The sequence below is a fragment of the Musca autumnalis genome, unplaced genomic scaffold, assembly GCF_047663935.1.
Source record: "Musca autumnalis isolate F117 unplaced genomic scaffold, ASM4766393v1 scaffold_1, whole genome shotgun sequence".
Lineage (NCBI taxonomy): Eukaryota > Metazoa > Arthropoda > Insecta > Diptera > Muscidae > Musca > Musca autumnalis.
In genome coordinates, this window is record NW_027411644.1 from 300189042 (window position 1) to 300204353 (window position 15312).

The 15312-nt window shown below is 37.8% G+C and overlaps 1 protein-coding gene across 3 annotated transcripts in view; it reads left to right on the forward strand.

Moving 5' to 3' along the window:
- The first annotated feature begins 10921 nt into the window (after window positions 1-10921).
- Window positions 10922-15312, forward strand: part of FipoQ (F-box/LRR-repeat protein FipoQ) — a 34995-nt gene continuing 30604 nt past the window's right edge. Inside the window, exons 1-2 of one of the 3 annotated variants that reach the window (XM_073961976.1) lie at window positions 10935-11271; window positions 11350-11493. Coding sequence is in view for 1 of the 3 variants with exons in the window: in XM_073961977.1 (XP_073818078.1) it covers window positions 11490-11493 (4 nt within the window). In the remaining 2 variants the exon portion in view is untranslated. Of the gene's footprint in view, window positions 11272-11349; window positions 11494-15312 lie in introns of all 3 variants that reach the window. The other 2 variants (XM_073961977.1, XM_073961975.1) reach the window with 2 other exon arrangements.

A 15312-nucleotide genomic window follows, 5' to 3' on the forward strand; every position in this document is an offset into this window, starting at 1 on the left:
ACATGATTTTTGAGATAATGTTGATAATGTTTGTAAAAAACAAGTGGGCGCAAAAGTCTTTCTTTTTATCGGATATACATACATATCGTCACCTGAAATCCCGAAAGACGTGAGGGTTACGTTGTGGGCATTTCAGCAAATACTCGATCGAATCGAATACCGTTATTAGGCCTCTGGTCAGAAATTGGCTCTTCCGATCATCGTCTCCGTAAACAGACCACCTCCATTCTCTCAGATTCTCTGGTAGCTTAGAGGACTGAAATATCATATCATCATGCCGAACTTAAGACCAAAGGAGTCCCAGGAGCAAAGAGTATCTTGAACCAAAAAATGTCGTCCAAGAGATAAAACCGTAACGGAAGATAGTCGTTATTTTGTTGCGGAAGAACCTACTTTGCTAAGAAATTATCTACGACCATGTCACATCAGCGAAATGTCTACGATTTCTTTTCGAGTACTAATGTCCTGAAATTTTCATTATCCATTGCACCACTGTGTCAGGCTGTGTCACGGAACAATAATGGTAGCCATTTCAAGATGTCTTACGTGGAGTTTAGAAGAAGTCCGAAGTCATCAACTTCTACATGGACGGTGAGTTCAAACTGGAAAGATATTACAACATTTGCTGGGTACCGCCCCTCGAATGGGATTATGGGATCGGACATATCCAAGGCTCTATGGAAAACGTCCGAAAGATTATTTGTTCTGCTATTTTTGCGCGTATAATGTAATCTGTCCGACTTGTATAATTTATTGCGCGACTCAGCCGCATCTCCTCCACAACAGCCTACCGGAAGAATTGTATTTTCAATTATCTCTTTAGAAAGAATTAACAATTTATGTATTGTTGCAGTCATTGGAAGCCAAGGATATTTTTGAAGGATTTGTTTGGCAGTATTGTGACAGAATGCTTGTAATTTCGTAATATTCAAAGGAAATTGGCAACAAATTGCAATAAGAATTATTTTTGAACTATATATTAACCCAACGTTAATACCAGTTATTTCAGTATTGCCATCATTGCTATTCCCAAGACCGCCAGATTTTGGTTTATCCACATGTAGACCCATTTTTTCAAAAAACAAACAAAAAAAAACTTTTGGATACGTTTCTTTTGTTCATCAACTAGTTTTCGATGCTCTTTTGTACGAATTTGCCAGTTTTTATACCCTCAGCCTTTAGGCTAAAGAGGGTATTTACACTTTGATACGGCCAAAAATGTGCCTCATCGAAATAATGGTTTTAGACCCCAAGTATGTTTGTACGATATCCGTTTCAGACAATTTTGAGTCGATCTAGCAATGTCCGTCCGTCTGTCTGTCCGTCTGTCTGTCTGGCTGGTGCGCACGATAACTCTCGAACGGATCAATCGATTCGGTTCAAATTTTGGGTATCGAAATATTTTGTCCAGATTTGATTTAAGTTCGAAGATTGGCCATATCGGTCCACTCCTTCAGGTACCTCCCCCACAAAAGTTCAAAAATGTTCGAAAAAATTGTCCGCACGATAACTCTTGAAGGGAGTAACCGAATTAGTCCATACTTTGCACATCGTGACATTCCTACCAGACATAGATGAGGTTCCAATATGGACCCTATTGGTTCACCCTTTCGGGTACCTCCAACACAAAATTTTGCTTAAGTGCAGTTTAAGGCCTGCTCTCGAATCGCTTTGATACGACGGTACAAGTTTCATCAGGGGCAAGTCCACACTTCCTGAGAAACTAGCCTTAAAGGTGCAAAAAAAACCCTATGACACCGTGTGTAGTAATTGGAGCGCAAGATAACTCTCGAACGGATCTACTGAGTCGGTCCAAAATGTGGCCTTCGTAATATTTTGTGCAAACTTAGTTTAAGTTCGAAGATAAGCCATATCGGTCCACACCTTCAGGTACCTCCCCCAAAAATATTCAAAAATGTTCGGAAAAATTGTGCGCACGATAACGATGGGAGTGAACGATTTGGTCCATACTTTACACATCCTAATATATTTACCAGATATAGATCAGGTTCGAATATGGACTATATTTGTTTTGTTCAGTCCTTCGGGAACCTCCCACACAAAATTTTGGATAAATTCACTGTAAGACCTGTTCTCGAATCACTTTGATTTTTGTTGACGCATCATGCATTCTCTGTCTCAATTACGACAGTAAACGTTTTTTCAGTCCATACTTCTTGAGAAAACAGCCCGAAAGTTGTAAAATAAAACACCTATGGCACCATATGTAGTGGCTGTAGAGCTCGAACCGAATTCTGCGTTCGTCCACACTTTGTATATCGTAATATTTCTTTGAATATTAGATGAAATTCGATGGTAGTGCTTTTAGGTCCATTGCTTCCGGTACCTCTCCCACAAATGTTTGAAAATATTTGCTAAAATGATAAGCGTCTGTCTGAGGGTCTGGGTCTGAGGATGCTTTGGACATTTTTACTGAAGGTTTCCCTAGTGGCCCGATATTATGCATTTCGTAAGCTAGAATGGTACAAAAGCCCTATCTATCGATATCCCCCGCAAATGTTTGAGCTTTAATCCAATCCATATTTCTGTCGGTTCCGCCCATACATTTCTTTTTCTTTGAAAAAAAAATATTTCAATCCACACAGGCTGAGGGTATATCTCTGTCGGCAAAGCCGGCCGATTCGTTTATACTTGTTATACCTGACTTCGTACAGATCTTCCGTCTGAGAAATATGAAAATATACGCCGCTTAATCCACTGCCACACTATTCACCACCTAGACGATTTTTTTTTACATACAACTGCAGTGAAGTTGCAGGAACGCCCATGCTTTCATCCACTCAGCGATGAGTTCAGCTCCCCCTCCAAATTACGCCAAACTCGATTTATGGTGGTCTTCCTTGCGTCATTGATACATATGTATGTACATACCACGTGCAAGATCCGTATGAACCTGCATGAATGCCAAAATAATTTCTAAAAGTTGTTTATTTGTTACTTTTAACCTAAAACACAAATAAACACAATTAATTATCATTACAAATACAAAACGGTTCATTTTTGTCGTATTTTTCGTTTCCTTTTTTTGTAAAAAATGTCCATCCTTACATTTTTTTGTTCAACTCACTTTGATTTCTTAAGTGAGATTTCTCACCAGAAAATTGCCTCTTTTTCGCACTTTTTTACATTTATAATAGCTACTTTTCTCACGAACGTGAGTTTTGTTCACCCCTTTGTTGTTTATAGTAAGGGAAGAGTGAGAACACAACAGCGCTCACGGCGATATGATGTTTATAATAAGGGAGGAGGCGAGTGTGAGAAATCTCACGGTGATATGATGTTTATAATTGGGCTGAATACTTTTTGACATGTTGTAAATCCAACAACAACTAAAAAATTATTTTTCTTTATAATTGAAAAACTTGACTTTTTGCCTAAAAAACTGTCAAAATTACCTATAGTGCACTGCACAGACATGGACTATTAAAATCTTCTTCAAAAATATTTCTTGTAGAAGATTTAGCTACATTTGTTTGCTTGCCTCTTTAAAACTTATTAACATTTGAAGAGCTCAACTCATTGCAAATATGCGAGAAACTGCACATACATACAGTCGTCGACATATCAATGGAAACTTTTTCAGAAACATAGACATTTTTGAATAAGTAGATTTATTCCTTAGTCAAATATTCTTGCCTATTTACGATAAATTAATGTTTAATTAAGTAAATACGATATAGATATTTAGCAAACCATACCTCAAATGCTTTTGCAAAATATCTCTTACTTCAAATGCCTTGGCAAAACAGCCCAGCAAAATTTATTTGAAGTTGTTCCTTGTGAAGTAGTGATTGAATAGCTTTTTTTGAAGCAGTCCACGCAGAGTCATGAAAAATGCAGTCCGTTCTTCACATTTTGACAATGTCCGATTTGAATCCATTTCATAAATTTTTCACATTTTAGAAATTTCAAAATTTTGCAAAAAAAAACTTAAAAAGACAAAGAACTTAATTTGTTTCTTGTTAATTATAATAACAGCAATATGTTTGCATCCATAAAAAGTAATTTGTATACAAAAAATAATAAAAGTGATTTCGAACTACATCTTTGTTTGTAGCCAAAGAAGTAGTTGAATCATATGTTGTTGTGATTTATTCACTACAAAGAACTAATGCAAAATGTGTGCTTAAGAAGTAAATTAGACAGTATCCTCACTGCACCATGCCCTTGTAAAAATCATGACTTCTTTCACGTAAAAAGATGTAGTCCGGAATCACTTGCACTCATGATTTAACTACTTCTTTGGCTACAAACATTTTGCTGGGAATGCTGACTTATATAACCCTATTCAACTATTTTATGATTAAAGATTATTTTCACAACTTTTATTGGCATATGAACCATGTTTTTCAAGAAGCCCTCCTTTTCTAGTATCCGTTAAGATGATATTGGAAAAACTTAAATTTTATATAATAAATTTTTAATAATATAAATCGTCGCTTGCTAGAAATCGATATACATAAATAAAAATCAAATGTCGTTCGTTGGTAATGGTATCACTTGAGAATGGTTGGACCGATTTGCATAGCTATTTTTTTTGAAATGTTCGTCATAACCCAACTTAGGTTTTTATGCAAAGAAAATTGGACCACGCCCACTTTTTTCAATTTTTGATTTTAATTTTTTCTACATAAAACTACTGACCTGATTTTCGTGAAATTGTCATGGAATGTACAGGGATGGCCCCCAGTAAAAATAGGCTACAAATTTAGTTTCGGGGGGTGCGGGATACTTCGCATATACCCTAGTTTTTAAAAAAATACTATATTTAAAATAATTACGAATGTATCGGCGGTTAGGAAATTATTTTTCGAGACAATTGTGGTTGTGTCTCCGACCTTACCTCCTTTTATACGATCCAAAGACTTGACCACGACCACTTTGTTTAAATATGCTATATCTTGAAAACTGATGACAACGCCCACTCTTTTCACTACATTATTTTCCAAAACAACTGAACCTAATTTCATGCAATTTTCACAAAATGATCAGGAATATCCCCTGCTCCAAAATTCTATGTATTTGTAGACGAATTACGGGTGCCTATTCTTTTATAATCGCTATATTTGCGAAACTTATGAGAGCATCTGCTTCCAAATTAATTTTCGAGACAACGGTGGTAGCGCCCGAGCTGAAGAATTGGACTGGTCTTTAAAAGTGTATTTTGGACGTAAGTTAAAAAGGTGCATTAAATTGAAGATAGTCAATTGAACAGAATATATTTTTAAATAAAATACAGCTCTCTTTTCAATCGCATCGGTTTTAATTAAGATGTGCTATGTTTAGGATCACAAATTTATAGTCTATCTCATTCTTTTTTTGACCAACATGCCTAGAACAGTTTCAATGTCATAGTCAAGAAAGCCCTTTATCATGTTCGCAGACTTAGTCAGAAATACATTTCGACACCATTCCCGTGATTTTAAAGAATTTATCTGTTTATTATTTTTAATTTAGCGTTTCCCATATCACATCATGCATTTTGAATTCTATTTCCGACATCAACATCTTTTGTAAACATGCTGCCTAGACATTCAAATTCATTCTTCTATGAATCCTCATAATTTAAGTTCTGTTTTTAAGTTTATTTTTAGTCGTGCTTTCTTAGCCTAAAGGACAATATTATTCAGCTTTTTTCATGTTGCAGTTAAAAGTGCTATGTCATTACCGTGTATTGTACTTGGTTACAGATACCGGTGTATGAGATTTTTAAAATTTTAATGTTGGCGGTGGTTAAAATCCATTTTCTCTACATTTCTGCCATGCATAACATCTTTATAAAAATGCTTTGTATTAAAATTTAAGTCTTTTTAAAATCATTGATTTGTGTAAAGTCTTCCTTGTCCCTCGCGAATACTCGTGAGTAACAGTTTTCTATATTTATGCTGAGAATGTAGAAATATCATTTTACTAAACTTTTGTTCTCAAATAGTGGCTGTGATATTACACTGTGCAACACGAAAATTATTAACCATATTCTTACACCGCAGCGTGATAGAAGACCAAAAAAGAGAGGACACGTGTTTCGCCTTTTTTCGTATATCATCAACTTTCGCGGTTATAGGCATCCAAAGGTTTGAGGCTTTGATGTAAAAACGGTCATTTAGTCAGGACTATATCTTCCAAACCGTTAGGAAATTTGAATTAATCTCAGAGGCAAAGTTGTAGCTCTTGTCTTAAAGAACAAAAATTGTGAACACATATAATCCATCAAACTTCATCTGCAAGGTCAAAATAGCCATGGTCCAATTTCTTTTAAAAATTTTTCTCAAGTTTTGTTATACAGCTATCAAACCGATCAAATTTGAAGCAAACAACCAACTACAAAAATATACCTCAGATCTCAATAAACATCTTTCTAGAATATACGAACTCTGTAGAAACGGATCTTAATGGTCAAAATAGCAAAACAATTGCGATTTTTATCCTCTTTTCTCGGCTTCTGCTCCATAGAAACTAACCCTTTCAAATTTCAAGAAAACAATCAACCACAATATTGTAGCAAAGGCATCAATAAACAACTTTCTGGAACATGCGAAATGTCTATGAACCGTTCTTAATGGTAAAAATAGCAAAAATCTTCTGAAATTATCCAATTTTTATACTTTTTTCTTCGACTCTGGCTAACTGAAGATCCCATGGCAGTGATTTGATTGGCAAACTTCATGGTCAATGGCTGGTGTATTGAACTAAACATGAATTTTAGATATGTATGTTAGGTAAAGGTTATTTGGCCGATAGTAGGATGATCGACAACAACGTTTTACGGCTGTAGTCAAAAGATGTACAGATCGATGATCGGTTATTCGGAACCGTGTTGATTGCTGAATATTCAATTCTGTTCGAGAAAACCAATTTACGTTGACGAGTCTCAACGATCGAGAACTCGACTGATGTTAATGACCCGGAACGATTAACCGGTATTCCAACAGGTATTCGCACAAGGACAATTACATGAATACTTTGGTTTTTTCCCACGGAGATAAACCCTCACTCTTTAATAATGAAAATAAACCAAGTCGAGGGCTTTCTGTCGATTGCATAATTTAGACATCGTCCTAGAATTGGCATTCATGCTCACCATTTAATTTCGTCTAAATATAACCCTACAATTTTCGTTTAGGTGTGACGAAGGGGATGAAAGATACCACGCAACGACTTGGACCGGTTTTACAATGGCATAACTCAGGCCTTTTTTTGGCATCTCTTACATCTCAAGTGAACACTGACCTCACCTTGAGGTCGCCTGGGGAGATGCGTTAAACACCCGTCAAAGGTGGTGAGCTGACAAGTTACGCGCCTTTGCCCATACCAACGTTAAAACGTGGGTTAAGCTAGCATCCCACCCATCCAGAAAAACAAAAAAAAGAAAAAGCAAAACCAACCCCTCTCAAGTCGACGAGCCCCGTAAACGTTTTAAGGGCCAAATGGTTTAGGGGCCACGTAACATAAAGCATGAATTTAGGCGCGGTTTTGAAGTTGCAGGTCGGAAGTTAAAGCATCTGGTCTCCAGCTTCATCCCAGTGAAAGAAGATTTCAACATTAGTCTTCATGATTCCCCTGAAGACAAGGACGATATCATCGGCCATAACATTAAAAATTATCTTGGCGATTTAAAAGCCCATATTGGAAAGGAGAATATCATTTGTTCAAATGTCGGAAAAATTGAGTATCCACAGTGTAACAACTGACAATGGAATGAGGCTGATACACTTCACAGTACCAGATTTAAGCATTTCGACATTCAAAAGGGCACTTGGCTGTCCCCATATCTAAAAACAAGAAATCAAATTTATAACGTTCTGATAAATGGAAGGCCTTAATCGAGTCGTGTTGGATGTACAATCCTTTCGAGGAACAAACATGGACTCGGATCACATGGTTGCGATTACAATAGATAGCCACAGCATATCCCACTCAACTGACCCAATTGTTTAATCAAAGCACTCCTCGTTACCATAACATATCAGCTCAGTGGCAAAGTATTTCCCAATCCATGCAAACAACCGCAAAATCCATACTTGGATACCAGAGACCTCCACGAAGCAACCCATACATAGTACGTCCAGGAGTGTCGTGCTGCTAGAAACGTCTTTTCGCTAGGGGATAGATGGATAAGCGGGAATGTGCAAAAATCGAGATATACAGAAGCTAGAATAAAGTTGGAAATGTATACCAAAGAGTAAAACATCAAACTGATGGATTTGGTACAGGCACATCCTCTTGTAGAGACTATTTGGTAACTGACACAGATGTGTGCTCATGGATAAATACTAGGGAAGACGACGAAGATAGCTCAGATCCAATCACAGAAGATGGTATTGAGTGTATACCACCCAAGATGACAGCAACAAACCACCTGAATAATAAGGCAGCGGGAGCCGATACCTTACCAATCGAGCTGTTCAAACCCGAAGGCGACACGCTGATAAGGTGTATGCATCAGTTAGTTAGCATCATCTGGTAGGATAAACATGTAGATTGCACTAACTGATACCTGGTCCTCAGTTGAATTGAAAGAACCTCTCCGAACAGATTAGTTCCAAAAAAGGTTTCAGACGAGGAGACAGTCCTTAGCGTGATCTCTTCACTTTCTTCTTGTTGGAGCAGTAAAATAAGTAATTGATACCTTTAAGGTAGTAAACGTAAGCGGTGACAAAACAAAATCAAGTCGATGTATAGACGCGCAATGCGTACACAGAACTCGGACCAACTGTTCCTATAATTTTGAGGTAGTTAAAAACTTTTCCTACTTACTTACTTAGCTGGCCCATTACAGAACATTTGTTCCATAGGCCGAACTAAGAAAAGATCTCCAATTCTCTCTATTTGTTGATTCGCTTTCTGGAATACCGCGCCTTTTCATCTCATCATCCACTTGTTTGCGCCATCTATTCCTTGGCCTGCGTGCACCGCCAAGCGGTCCGTGTTTATACGCCTTTTTAGCGGGTTCATCATCGCTCATTCTTATGATATGGCCTAGCCAACGCAATCGCTGCATCTCGATACGTTTAACAATATTGATGTCGTTGTATAGCAGATACAGCTCGTGGTTCATGCGACGTCGATATTCACCGTCAACGCAGCTTGGTCCGTAGATCTTTCGAAGAATTTTTCTCTCAAACACACCAAGCACTGCCATGTCTGCTTGCGCAAGTACCCATGCTTCGGAGCCATACATCAGCACGGGTAGTATCAGTGTTTTGTAGATCGTTATTTTTGTTTGACGAGATGTGGCTTTGTTTTTAAACTGCTTACTTAAACCAAAGTAGCATCTGTTGGCCAATACAATTCTTCTTTTTATTTCACAACTGATGTCGTTTGTTGTGTTTACGGAGGTGTCGAGGTAGACGAAGTCTTTTACTACCTCAATATTATAGGAACCAACTTCCACAGTCGGTCCGAGCTCAATGGACGCATTGCGCGTGGACACCATCAACTTGGTCTTCTCGCCAAATTACAGATAGTTCGCTCATTAAATGTGGCTATATTCCTCAAAACATCTAAAATCGGGAGGTATTGTTATACAGGGGCTATACCAAAACATGGACCTATGTTGACCATTTTTAGTGGAGAAGTTTCGTGACTGCAGGAAACCTCAAATAGAAAATTACAGCTAGTTCGGTGGAAAATTGTAGCTAAAATCTTAAAAATACCATAAATTGACAGGTACCGTTATATGGGAGCAATACCAAAACATGGATCTATGTTAACAATTCTTGGAGTAGAAGTTTAGCGACCAGTCGGAACCTCAAATGTTAAATTACAGCTAGCTACGTTACAAATTGTTGCTAAGCTCTTCGAACCACCTAAAATCGGAAGGTACCATTATATAGGGGCCATACCAAATCGAGGAACTTGACCTGGCTAACTTAATTTACTTAGTATACCCTCCATACTATGGTGGAGGGTACATAAATATTACATTTTCTTGAGAGACACGAGACTCGAGCCTGATAGACAGGATCTTAGTCCTGTTTACGATATTCCTCATCGTAAAATTTCTTCCAAACAACATATACAAACACATATAGTTACAAGAAGGTTATTATCGGGCAACACCTTCATGTACCTCCCTCACAAATATTCAAAATGTCCGCTTAAGTGCAGCTTAGTGGCTGTTTATCGATCGCTCTGAAGTTTTTACCCAAGAAACTCGAAGTCACTGGGAACCTCAAATGTTAAATTACAGCTATCTACGTTTAACATTTTTGCTAAACACTTCGAAACACCTAAAATCGGAAGGTACCGTTATATGGGGGCTATACCAAAACGTGCGTCGTATAGACCACCTTGGAACTTGACTTAATTTACTTAGTATACCATCCATACTATGATTTAGGGTATATAAATAATGCCTTTTCTTGAGAGGCACGAGACCCGAGCCTGATAGACAGCACCTTAGTCCTGTTTACGATATTCCTCGTCGTAAAATTTCTTCCAAACAACATAACGTTACAAGAAGGTAATTATCGGGCAACACCTTCATGTACCTCCCTCACAAATGTTCAAAATGTCCGCTTAAGAACAGTTTAAGGGCTGTTCATCGATCGTTCTGAAGTTTTTAGCCGAGCCACTCGAAGTCGAGTTCTGTTCACTTCAGACTGCGATTTCCAAAAAAAATCGACACTATTGGTCCATATTAGGATTTAGCTCCATAAGTGGGAAGCAAAATAGTTCCCTATTTTAGTGTATCGCCCATTTAACCTCAAACATGATGCGTTTAGATTTGTATTCAATGCTTAGCATAGGAAACAAATCATCATTTAGAGTCATCGACATAAATAAGCAGCATTGACGGAAACAGGGGCATGCATAAAATACCATCTAATGTGGAATTGCTCATATATAACAAATTGTACTTAATGGCATACATACAACAAGTACTCATATGAGAGATGAGATGTACAGACATACCAGACAATTGTTGTTGGTGGGTCTTACAACGGAAATATGTTTTCTTCGTAATGACTTCTGTGCTGCTGTTTCGGCCAACAAAAATTCGAAAACTTTTATTCAGTTTAGTACGGGGATTGCAATGAGAACAACGAACATTAAAAATTAAACGCGACGGGTCGATTGAAAAACATCAGAACAACGAAGGAACAAGGCCTTAATAACTAGACCACCAAACTTATGCAAGGTCTAGGTTCTAAAGAAAAAAGGTCCAAGTGCAGAGTGAAATATATTTTGGAAAAAATATTCTAACAATATTATAGAAAAAATAAAACAAATTAATTTAAAAAAAAGGTATTTTAAACTGTGAAAAAAATAAAATGTAACCCAGAATCAGCTAAAAGAAACCCCTTGAAATTTTATTATTTTTAGCAGCAAAATTTTAAGAAGCAATGTGAAATTCTTCAAATCATGGTGGAAAATGTTTAACAAAAAAAATCATTAACAACTAATTTTTTATTGTCATCACTAATAATACAAATCTAATCAATTCTAACAAATCTTAATCCAAAATGGGTAAATATGAAATTTAAAAATATTAAAAATAAAATAATACACAGAAATACAGCCGCAATAGTTGAGTTTTCTTTTTAAATTTCCAATGCTGCTGCCCTTGCCAATGCAAATGTGTAGAGTTTGTTGTCTTGTCTTTTGGGTGCTTGGTTGGTTAGCCCCATCACCTCCCCCATCCATAGTGAACGGCAAGAAAAAAAGAAACAGATCACAATTAATGTGTTCCGAAGAAAAAAAAACCATGTGGCACGGACGGCACACTTGACTTGCTTTGCTTTTCTCAATGAAGAAAAAGAAATGTTTATTGAATTTGATGGATCACCACCGCGACGGCCACACCGAAGGAGAAGAGCCTGAGAACATGAAATTGCATACGATTTTCGAAGAGAATTTTTGTATGTTAGTTTTTCATGTAAACGACAATTTATATTCAGAGAATTATTTTCGAAATTCGTATGTTCTGTTGTAGTTGTTCCTACGCTGAGAGGGCAGGGGAAAAACGAAACAGAAACAAATTATTGTGTACCAATAACAAATTGGCGGCACAGTAGTACCTTTCATGGCAGCCGGCATCGAAAATGATTCAACAAATTTTCTTCTTAGCATGACAAAATAAACAATGTTTGAGATATGCACAGTGTGCCATTAAATTTCATTCATCTGTCATTATGCCCAATAATAGATTCCAAGGAAAGCACAGTGGTTCCACTGGTACAGTGGATTTCAAATAATTAAGCAAAAATAATGATTAAGTTATGTATGTGAAATACTTTGAAGGATTTAGACTCATTTGATAGGATCAACATTATTGGTATATATTGGGATATAACCACGATATAATCGTGGGCGAGTTTGAGGTATTGTAATTGAAGATTTTAGCCTCCTTTATTAACAGTTTTTACTTATATTTGGGTAGCATAATTCCGTGCATTTTTTCGAAATAGTTCCATATTTTTATATATTAATAATATACATATCCCATAAAAACTAAACTATAAAAATTTTAAAATTTATAGGTAAGGTTGTATGAGATGGTCCACTGTTTTCACCCTGAAGAGAGAAAAGAAGGGGAAAAAACGGGATGGGGAAGGAGAAGAGGAAACTGAAGATGGTAGAAATCGAGGGACAATGAAGAATGTAGAAGATATTAGTTGAACGTTAAAAAATAGGGCGTCGCCGTAGTGCATTGGCATTCACACCCGCCTTGGTTTGATTCCCAGGCCAGGCGACATAAAATATTCAACGGCGCACAGTGGTTCAGAATTGGTTTTTTCCTGGACAAAACTCTGTAAATTTTGAACAGACAGATTTATTTTCATAATTTTTTTTTTTTTTTTTTTTTTGTTTGACAGATAACACTAGCTTCGTTCCAGTACTTTTTAACGATAAAAGTGTCAAAAGAGCAAACTGTCGAAAATGAGCCCAACATACACATTTTTCCAAAATGTACAGGAACGGAAAAATGGCAGAAACGTCAACAAATCTGCAACAAATGTCAAAGTCGACATGTCAGCCAATCAGAAGCCGGCAAACATGTTGCACATTTTTGCTCGCCCAAATTTGTCGTGTAAAAAGTTTCTAAAGAGAAAGCTTCTCAGCTTCTCTTCTCTTCTTCTTTTTGTTCAAAGAGAAGTGAACATTTTGCAACTTTTTTTGGTGTAGGGGAACGCATTTTGGGGAAAAATGTGTTAAATGTGTGAAAACTTTAAAGTTCTGGAACGAAGCTACTTTCAGCTTTCCGACATATCAAATGCCACAAAATTCGGTCTAGCGATTGCAGAGGAATTCAAGGTCAATGTTAACAATTTTACTTACTTACTTACTTACTTAGCTGGCCCATTACAGAACATTTGTTCCATAGACCGAACTAAGAAAAGATCTCCAATTCTCTCTGTTTAGTGCTTCGCTTTCTGTTTGCGCCATCTATTCTTTGGCCTGCCAATTCTGCGTGCACCGCCATGTGGCTCGAATTTATACGTCTTTTTAGCGGGTTCATCATCGCTCATTCTTATTATATGGCCTAGCCAACGCAATCGCTGCATCTCGACGCGTTTAACTATATTGATGTCGTTGTATAGCAGATACAGCTCGTGGTTCATACGACGTCGATATTCACCGTCAACGCAGATCGGTCCGTAGATCTTTTGAAGAATTTTTCTCTCAAACACGCCAAGCACTGCCTTATCTGCTTGCGCAAGTACCCAGGCTTCGGAACCATACATCAGCACGGGTAGTATCAGTGTTTTGTAAAGCGTTATTTTTGTTTGACGAGTTGTGGCTTTGTTTTTGAAGTGCTTACTTAAGACAAAGTAGCATCCGTTGGCCAATACAATTCTTCTTTTTATTTCATAACTGATGTCGTTTGTTGTGTTTACGGCGGTGCCGAGGTAAACGAAGTCTTTTACTACCTCAAAATTATAGGAACCAACTTCAACAGTTGGCCCGATCTCTATGGACGCATTGCGCGTCGACACCATCAACTTAGTCTTCCCGCATTTTACCGCCAGACCCACTTTAGCAGATTCTCCTTCGACCTTCATAAAGGTATCTGTTACTTCTTTTACTGATCGTCCCATGATGTCTATGTCATCAGCATAGGCAAGTAACATGAGGCTATTGGTGTAAATTGTGCCATTTCTTTTGACATTTGCATCTCGTATTACCTTTTCCAGCAAAATGTTGAATAGGTCACACGAAAGGCTGTCTCCTTGTCTGAAACCTCTTTTGGTACAAAATTCTTCGGAGAGGTTCTTTCCAATTTTAACTGAGGACCTAGTATCAGTTAAAGTCATCTTACAAAGCCGGATGAGCTTTGCAGGGATACCAAATTCAGACATTGCGTGGAATACCTTTGATCGGATGGGACTGTCGAATGCTGCTTTATAATCGACAAAAAGGTGAAATATGTCCATCTGCATCTCTTGGGTCTTCTCTAGGATTTGCCGCAGGGTAAATATCTGGTCAATGGTGGACTTGCCAGGTCTAAAGCCACATTGGTATGGTCCAATTATTTCGTTGACCATTGGCTTTAGTCGTTCGCACAATATCCCTGACACTATCTTATAGGCAATAGGGAGAAGACTTATGCCCCTATAGTTTGAGCATACAGTCTTATCTCCTTTCTTGTGGACGGGACATAGGATGCTCAGGTTCCAATCGTCAGGTACGCGTTCTTCCTGCCATATGGTGCTAACTAGCTGATGCATACACCTTATCAGCGCGTCGCCTCCGGTTTTAAACTGCTCGGCTGGTAAGCCATCGGCTCCTGCTGCTTTATTATTCTTCAGCCGGTTGATTGCTGTTTTTACCTCATCTTGGCCGGGCGGTATACATTCTATACCATCTTCTGGGATTGGATCTGTGGTATCATCGTCTTCGCTAATATTGGATACCAGCAGATTGGAAAAATGTTCCTTCCATATCCTGAGCACGCTATCTGTATCTGTTACCAGATTACCTTGCTGGTCTCTACAGGAGGATGTGCCTGTACCAAAGCCATCTGTTTGATGTTTCACTCTTTGGTAGAATTTTCGGACTTCATTCTGGCTCCTGTACATCTCGATTTTTTCACACTCCCGCTTTTCCATTTCTCTCTTTTTCTTGCGGAAAAGACGTTTCTCTTCTCTCCTTTTCTCCCGATATCTCTCTCGCGCGCTACGCGTTGCTACTGATTGTAAAGTAGCTCTATATGCCGCATTTTTCTCTTCGGTAGCAGCACGACACTCCTGAATTCCTTTGTGGAGGTCTCTGGAATCCAAGTATGGATTTTGCGGCTGTTTGCATGGAGTGGGCAATATGTTGCCATTGTGTTGTTATGTTATC